The sequence below is a fragment of the Lipotes vexillifer genome, unplaced genomic scaffold (genome assembly GCF_000442215.2).
Source record: "Lipotes vexillifer unplaced genomic scaffold, Lipotes_vexillifer_v1.1 scaffold2030, whole genome shotgun sequence".
NCBI classification, from domain to species: domain Eukaryota; kingdom Metazoa; phylum Chordata; class Mammalia; order Artiodactyla; family Lipotidae; genus Lipotes; species Lipotes vexillifer.
Window position 1 is genome coordinate 1,013,835 of NW_006791849.1, and position 8,625 is coordinate 1,022,459.

Here is an 8,625-nt window from a genome sequence, read left to right on the forward strand (position 1 = left end):
TAGCTGGGGCTTCTTTTTCTTCTTCCTCCTTTTCCAGGTAAGGCAGCCAGCACCTCTCAGGAAGCCCCTCAGAGATGGTAAAAATCCATGCTTCCGAGTGGAAAGAGCTCTTACAGTCTCGTAGTTTAGGTTTGAATTCACTGACTAGCTGTGTGATCTTAGGCAAGTCATGAAACCTCTTTGAACCTCTGTCTCCTCACCTCTAAAATGGCTAGAAAAAGTATCTGCCGGTTGTTTTAAGGGTTCAAAATAATACATGTGCAGTTCTTGGCACATGGTAGGTACTAAATATCTAGGAGCTATTACTCCATCCAGGTGACGAAGTGAGGGGAGTCTAGCCATTCTCCTCGCCCTCACTTCTCCAGATGGGGTCCCCAAACCAGCAGCATTAACTGTGAGCGCGTTAGGAAGGCAGACCTGCTGAGTCACGCTTGGCAGTGTAACCAGATCCCTGGGTTCATTCGTCTGCACGTCAGCCTGTGAGAGGCTGCAGCCTCAGCTGTGCCAGGCCCTGGTGGGGCCCCCGCAGGACTGTATCCCAACTGGAACACAGCCTCCTCTTTAGCCCCCTCCGGACTCCAGCCACATGAAACACTGGCATGTAGTGCAGGCGTCGTATTTAATCTTCGTGGCTCAGCTCATTTAATCTTCAAACAATCCTCAGAGGGAATGCTGTTCTCTCCATTTTCCAAATGAGAAAACTAACCCTACATGATGAAAAATCGCTTCCCTGTCGTCACCCGGCTCTTCTGTCACAGAGGCAGGTTGAAACCCAGGGTCATTTGAAGCCAGAAGTGTAGCTGACAAAGAGCCTCTCCTTGACTAGACCCTTGCTGGGCTTCTCTAAGCTCTCTTCCTGACTGGGCCTCAACCTCAGCCTATAAAAACAGCAGACTCTCAGCACGAATGATTTAGGGTCTCTGTAAGAGGCTAGGAGCCTAACTTCCTTAAGCGCCTTAAGTTAGCAAACCCAGATAAGTTTCACGTGGACCAGCCCTCCACCTTCCCGCTTTTTGTACATTTAGCAGGAATTTCCATGTGTAAACCCCACCATTGCCCCTCCCTGCTCTCTCATTCTCCCTTTAAAATGCCCTCTGTACAAATGGAAGTTGAGGTCAGTTCATGCTGGGCCCTCTTTCCTACTGCAGTAGCATATTACTGATTAATATTTGTCCTCAACACTTTAGTGTCTGTCTGTGTTTATCCATGACACCTCTTTACCACTAGGTTATCTATCTAATACTGATAAGATGGAGAATTCCCTGAAATCATTTCTCCATTCAGCCAACTTGATTAAAAGAACTCTGCTCCCAGAGTACTTGTCCAATAGGTGATCACAGGTTTAGACCCCGGGTCCAAACCTCTGTCTTTCCTCCGTCTTTCTGCTCTGACGCTTACACACATTAGTGAGGTCGATGGAGGGGAGAGGGCTGTAGCCGCAGGGCACCATGGAGGGCAGTATAAATAGTGATCCAGATATCCCAGAGATGCTCAACCAGTGCTTCAGCCCTGGACTTGCACCCAGTTTCCCTGTGACTGCAAAGAGGTGACCTGCAGCACAGCCCTGGCATCCCCAAGGCATCCCTGGGGAACTCTAAGTCCCGGGCGGTGACAGACAGGAGCCGTCTCTTAGATGACCACTGGGGACTCTAGGAGGGGAATGCTGGTGGAGAATGCTGGAGTCTGTTCTTTCAACATCACCCCCAGTGATGTCCTGAACGCACCCCACCCAGGTGAATTACCTGGAATCCAGTCTCTTTCTTACAGCCTCTCTGGGAGTATTCTGGAATGATCTGACAATATCTGAAAATCAGGGCTTGGAGGAGCACAGGCAACTGTGGATGCCAAGACCACAAGTCGCTACAGGGAGCATGAGGTGGGGGAGAATGGGAGGGGAGGGCTGGAGCCCTGAGGCCCGGGGACTGTCATGGGACCGCTGGGGAGGGCTCAGCCCTACGGGAATCTAGCCCCTGATGTCAAGAGACGTTGCTTCAATTGCTTTGGGATAGCAAATTACTGTGAGAAAAAACAATCACTAGTATGTTATGAGGACATTTTGTTCCCATTTCCAAGGCAGGCTGATAGGAAGGCAGGCCCAGCCACGTAGGGCTGGTGGCAAGATGTTAAGTGTGCCACAGATAAAACTGGTCAGGCAAGCTCATCACCATGTCAAGCCTGTCCACGCCCAGTGTGCACCTATAACCACACGCTGACCCCACTCCAGAAGGGCACAGTGCTGGGCGTCACCACACTAGTTACTGCGTCAGCCCACCAGAAATACCACCTGTCTGCTGAAGGTGGGGAAAAAGCCGGATAAGGACCAGGTTAAACTTCCTTTATCCTTTGGATTTTTTGCTCATATCTTGTTAAGGCTCTGCCCCTCATCCCCCTGCCTTTCCTTCTCTTTTTTTTCTTTAATTTTAATCCTGTGGGTGGTTCTTTTGGAGCCCTCTGCAGCATTAGGGAACTTTGAACCCGCTCTAGTCTTCCTTTATTCCTTCTTCATCCTGGTGAACTCTGGAGAGCAGAAGGAGCTTTTAGAAACTCAAATCAAAGCAGATCGCGCTGCTACCTAAACTCACCGTTTTGTCTCATTTAGAATCAACACCAAACTCCTCACCAAGGCCCCTGAGGCCTAATATGATCCACCACCTCCTACTCTCTCTGCTCTGTACCCAGACACACTGCGCTGCCCCACAGGGCCTCTGCATCTGCTGCTCCTTCTTCTGAAGCACCCTTGTCCATTCTCGTCATGCAGGTCTGGCTCAAATGCCTCTTCTGGAACAAGTCCTCCCTCCTGAGCCCCCAGCTCCGCACCCTCAGCAGTGCCTATCACATCACCCACCACAGCACTCACCACAGCACCCTGTCACTCATCAATCACCCAGCACAGCACCCTCGTCACTCATCAATCACCCAGCACAGCACCCACGTCACTCATCAATCACCCAGCAAGCACCCAGCACAGCACCCATGTCACTCATCAATCACCCATCACAACACTGATGTCATTCATCAGTCACCCAGCACAGCACCGTCACTCATCAATCACCCAGCACATCACCCACGTCATTCACCAATCACCCAGCACAGCACCCTCGTCACTCATCAATCACCCAGCACAGCACCCACATCACTCATCACCCAGCACAGCACCCTCATCAGTTACCCAGCACAGCACCCATGTCACTCATCAATTACCCAGCACAGCACCCATGTCACTCATCAGTCACCCAGCACAGCCCCCTCATCACTCATCAGTCACCCAGCACAGCCCCCTCGTCAGTCATCATTCAGCCACCACAGCACCCTTGTCACTCATCAGTCACCCAGCACAGCACCCTCGTCACTCATCAGTCACCCTCCACAGTCCCATCACTCACCCAGCACAGCACCCTTGTCACTCATCAGTCACCCACCACAGCCCCCTCGTCACTCATCAGTCACCCAGCACAGCACCCAAGTCACTCACCACGGTCTCAGACACTCACCACCATCCCCCACTTGAGATGTGGGCCCCTTGATAATGGCAACTTGACCTGTTTTTTTGCACATTCCCCAAGGCCCAGACCAGTGCCTGGCCCAGAATTCGGGTGCAGTTGACAGTGGGGAGTGGAATTATTTCACCGAATGGGAGACCCTGGATGAGGGGCTGCTGGAGGCCACATCTCTATGACTCACATCCTTCAGGCAGTGTCCACTCTGCCACCCCAGGGCCTCCCCACTTTGCAGCACAGGGAAGACGTGGGGTTGCTCCACGTCATGGCTTCTATTTTCATCCCTGCCGCTGCACTACTTAACAAGCAAGGTTGACAAAGCTGAGGGCTACGTGATACAGCGGGCCACCAGCCAAGCACTTCCTTTTTCAAACCTCCTCCTTCCTAAGGCGTGAAGCAAGAAGTCAGGATGCTAGAACCCTGCCCGAGTTTGCAAAAGGTTGTTTGCCAGTGTGGCTGGTGTGACAGCAATTCACTGGGGGGTCTGAATTTAATGGGCACTCTCTCCATTAAAGCAGTTCCCTCAAGGGGGTCAAGTCTGCAATGCAGCAGACGCTGGGACGACGGTCCCTGCCCATCTGGTCTGACCTGAAACGGGCAGCTAATGGCCACATCATTCCAAATCATGAGATTAGCAGTCCAGGTCCTAACAGCCAGTGGCTTATCTCTGACTGCCACCTGGGCTCATGGGACACCCATTCCTTGAAGAGCTCAGACCTCAAGTGAGTGAGCATGTCCACCTTTCTCTGCAGGGAGAGTACTGCCCTCTGAATTGTAATTGCATGTTGCCCACCACCTCCCCTCCCCGCAAACATTCTGACTATAGAGCAGAGGGAGGAGTGGGCCTCACACACCAGAAAGCTGTGGTCCTTTGCTGACCTTTACATGAGCAGCTGTGAGGTGGCTGATTCGGGACCGACCGGGGTCACCATGTCTGTGCCCCCCATGCATTTGGGTGGGCCGATGCACTGGGCAGGATCTTGTGTAGACTCAAGTACGAGGAGGCACCTGACGTACTGAGACAGGGGAGCTAAGGTGTGAGCCTTCATTCTCCATTCTCTTTGTATGATACAGAACATTTGTGAAGTCTCTGAGGTATATTTTCTTGTTCTTTCATGTTTCCAAAGTCCCTTTCCAAAATAACACCTCAGTGTTCTGTGTTTTGGACATTCAAAGGAAGAAAATCAGATGGCAGTGGCTTCATGACTGGGGTTTCATTCCTTTTTCCCAGGAGCACTCCCGCTCTGGGTCTGTTGGCTGCAGCCATCAGCTGGGAGCGGGGGTGCGGAGGCACGGAGCAGCGAGCGAGCACGGGCACCCCACCCCAGCAGGACTCCTAACATTCGCGCAGAGTCCCCCAGCCCTTATGCGCCACAGCCAGAGAGAAGAGGGCCTGGCTGCCCAGCCGGGCGCCTGGACTGAAGACCAGCTCTCCACCCTATGTCCTGAAACCCACTCAGGTCTCAGCTAATCCCCTCCCTCCTTGTCTGAAACAGGCAACTCCAGGCTTCTCACAGAAGTGTCTTCTGTGGGCACCCACCGAGGCTGAGTTCACAATAAGGATGGAAGGACAGAGCTGCCGGGCAGGGTGCAAGAATCACACATACCAGGTCTTTCAAAGCACATCATTTAAAGTTTTGGACACCACAGGCCTGACAGGGACGATCTGGCTCCTGCAGTCCCGCAGGTCTAACTGCAGCGCTTCAGCTCCATCTTGGCCACTGCCGCCCTGTGCACCTCATCAGGGCCATCGGCAAAGTGCAGGGCTCGAGCCCTGGTGAAGAACTGAGACAGCGGGTAGTCGCTGCTCAGCCCTGCTGCTCCGAAGGCCTGGCAGACACAGGGCGGGAGGGGAGGAAGCCCTGGGTGAGCCCTCGTCTCTGAGAGCCCCAGGAACAAGTGCCTGCTCCTAAGATCTCAGAACGGCTCATAACAGCCTCCTTCCCAAGCTTGTCCCCTGACACCTGTGTGCTAACGATGCTCTGGAAGACTTCAGGTGGGGCCGCACTTGCCATCCCAGGGATGCCAGACTCCCAGGTCTGCTCTGCTAGGTGACTTCTGCCATCGGGAAATCCCTCTGTTGGGGCCAGGGATTGAGATTTGGGAAGGAGGCATCCCTGCATGGTTAGGAGGCTGGGCCTGCTGAAAGAAGGACCTAGGTTCCCCAAATCTGAGCTCAGCTCCTTTCAAGGTGAGTGACCCTGGACAAGTCACTTCACTTTCCTCTGCTTCTGTTTCCACATATTCAAAATGAAGGTAGGAATAGAACCCCTCATAGGGTTGTTCTGAGGAGGAAAAGGAAAGTCACATGTGGTGAGTGTGCGACAAAGGGCGGCTATTAGTTTACAGGAGGTTGGGCAGCTGAAGGAGAGGGAGTTTTGCATCTGTTGTAAATGATTCAGACAAATCAGTGATCCATCATCTGTGCTCACCTGAATAGCACGATCAGTCACTCGGTAAGCCATGGACAGGGCCACCATTTTAATCATGGCAATATCCAAAGCTGCAGCCTGCAAGGAAGACGAGGTGTGGTTAGGAGGGCAGACCCGAGGGCTGAACACTTGGAAGAACGATCGCTTTCACAGGGAGGAGTAGAAACAATAGCTCAGAAGAGAGAGCTGAGGTCCCGTTGGACCACAGGCCTTGCCTGGTGCGTGGTCCCTGCCCAGCACTGACGCGGGTGGAGGGGGCAGCGGGGTGACTAGGAAGGGCCTCAGGATGTTGTGCGGTGTGGGTGGCTGTCTGGTCATGGAAAGACTCAGGGCGTCTTCCCAGGTGACGGGCAGCATCGCCAGCTCACACAGAGGGCAGAGTAGTGAGTGGCTTGTGCCTCATTCAGGGTCATGGCCAGCTCTGTTTCCAAAGGGGTAAGTGGAACAAGGCCAGCCAGGACTCTGGGGAATTGAGCAGCAACGATCTGCCCTCAGTCTGGGATTTTAATCGAAGCCCCAGAGACCCCTCATACCTGGCACTAGAGTGCCAAGAAACAGGGAACTTGAGCCTGGGTCAACCCACTGCTACCGAGGCCTCTCGGCTAAGGGGTGGAGGCCCCACGGAGAGATGGAGAAGGCAGGGGTCAGCATGGCATCGTACCTGGCTGTTAGAGGCCCTCAAAAAGAGCCATTTAAAGAATAATGTCACACTTGAAAATAAAGCTTCTCCTCTGGCTAACTCCATGGCTTACTCTTAGTTTGCTGGATGCCCGGAAGTCCAGGTGTGGCCGTAGCTCAGGCTGGGGCCCTGGGGCCCTGTCAGGTCCACTGTCTTGAACCCAGAAGGTCATTGGGTCAGTAAGACAGAAAATTCAGTCTTTTATTGTACCTTTTCCATTTTTGAAAAGCTGCCCAAGTAGTCCCAAGGAGAGTTGAAGCAAACTTATTTATGTCAAGGAGCCAAGTGCTTTCTCCATGGTTTGCCGAGTGGGGAGGGAAGAGTCAGCATCTAGAGATTCCCGGGCCTGCGTCCCTCACCACGACCTCAGGACCTCTGTGAGGCCCCTCAGCCCCCTACCTTATTTCCCTCCACGTCCATGACATGGGCAGCTTTCAGCACCAGTAGCTGGGCCTGCTCAATCTCCACTCGGGACTGGGCAATGTCTGCCAGGACCGTGCCCTGCTCTACCAGGGGCTTCCCAAAGGCCACGCGGGACTTTGCCTGTGAACACAGGAGACAGCACGGGAGGCACGGGGCTGTGCCCTGCAGAGGAGGTGGGTGGAAGCACACAGGAGAGGGCTGGAGGGGAAGGCGGGCAGAAGTGGGACCGTGCAGTTCAGGTGCCACTTTGCCAGCTCTCCAGCCACTGGAAACTCCCAGGGAGAAAAGCCAGAAGCAGACAACGTTCGTGGGCACCGTGGAGCTAGTCAACGTGGTGGCTGCCCACATTACCTCCAGGAACCCCTTTACTCCAGCCATTCCGCTCCTTCTGTGCAGGCTCGGCTGCCAGGCAGGGACAGTGCTTGATCTGAGCTGCCTCTGGCCCAGAGCTACTCTGGGAACTAGGCAGTGACTGTGGGCACCTGACACAGGCAGGGGAGGGCGCCCTCTGCTGACAGCAGGGCCTGCTTCACGTCCTGGGGTGCCCTCAGGAGCAAAGTCTGGGTGCCAGACCCCTCTCTTGGGCAACTGTTATTGCAGTGGGGATTGTACAGTCTTTGAAAGTTACAGGCAATCAGAAAAACCTATAAGGGACCTATCCCCCACCCCCCTTTTTTTTTTTAACTAAAAACAGTTAATGACACAAATAATATTACTCATGGCAGAAAATGTATCCATTTTGACAAAAAGAAAAAAGAAAAAACTTAAGCACCTGGTATTCCATCATCTAGTCACACTTAATATTTGGTGGATACCTTTTTGTATGCATAAACACACATATGCAGTTTTTACAAAAATATGGAGTCATACTCTTTATAATGCTTTGTAGCCTGCCTTTTTTTTTTCATTAAGAGCATCTCTCTATATATCAAGAAATAGATTTCTACAGCATCATTTTGGAATTTCACTGCATGCCCATAACCAGGATTATCTGACCAGGCCCCAGTTGTTAGCCTTATAGGTTGTTTCCAATGTATTATAGTCATGGCTGTGGTGAACCTAGTATTAAATCTAATTACTCTCTTGAGACCAAGTCCTCTGAGTAGAATGGCCACGTCAGTACTATGGTACCTTCTAAGACTTCTGACACATACAGTCAAACTGCTCTGCAGGATGGGACTGGAGACTATACCTGAGCTCTTAAGAAAGGAGCATTTTCTTTAAAAAACAAAACAAAACAAAACAAAAAACAAAAACCCCAAACCCAAAAAACTAGTCAGTCTCAACTAAAAAGGTTGAATCTCAGGTTTGCTCAGTAATCTATGCACACCGGATCATCTCTGTTCTTTAGACAGTGCTTTGTGAGATATTTTGGAGGCTCAGGGGTTTGCTTCATCTTTGTGAAATTGATATCACCAATCTGAATTACCACTGCCAGCAAGAGCTTTCTTTTGTGTGGGCTTGCAACCTTTGAGGGGGTCAAAGAAGAATAAAGTTTTGGATGTGCTTGGGGAGGAGGATGGCGCAGGGCTGAACGCTGGAACCCTAGGTTCTCCCTGGTATCTGATTTTTAAAGATGACCTGGTAGCAGGAA

At 52.1% G+C, this 8,625-nt stretch overlaps 2 protein-coding genes across 2 annotated transcripts in view; one reads left to right on the forward strand and one right to left on the reverse strand.

Annotated features, from left to right (window-relative positions):
• Positions 1 to 2,752: 2,752 nt before the first annotated feature.
• Positions 2,753 to 3,508, forward strand: LOC103087776 (sialidase-like). Its single transcript, XM_007464874.1, has one exon. It carries the CDS (start codon positions 2,753 to 2,755, stop codon positions 3,506 to 3,508), a length of 756 nt encoding a protein of 251 aa, XP_007464936.1.
• A 1,678-nt stretch (positions 3,509 to 5,186) lies between these two features.
• Positions 5,187 to 8,625, reverse strand: part of ACAD10 (acyl-CoA dehydrogenase family member 10) — a 46,209-nt gene continuing 42,770 nt past the window's right edge. The window contains 3 exon segments of the mRNA XM_007464875.1: positions 5,187 to 5,327; positions 5,930 to 6,007; positions 7,008 to 7,151. Of these exon segments, the coding sequence (XP_007464937.1) occupies positions 5,187 to 5,327; positions 5,930 to 6,007; positions 7,008 to 7,151 (363 nt within the window).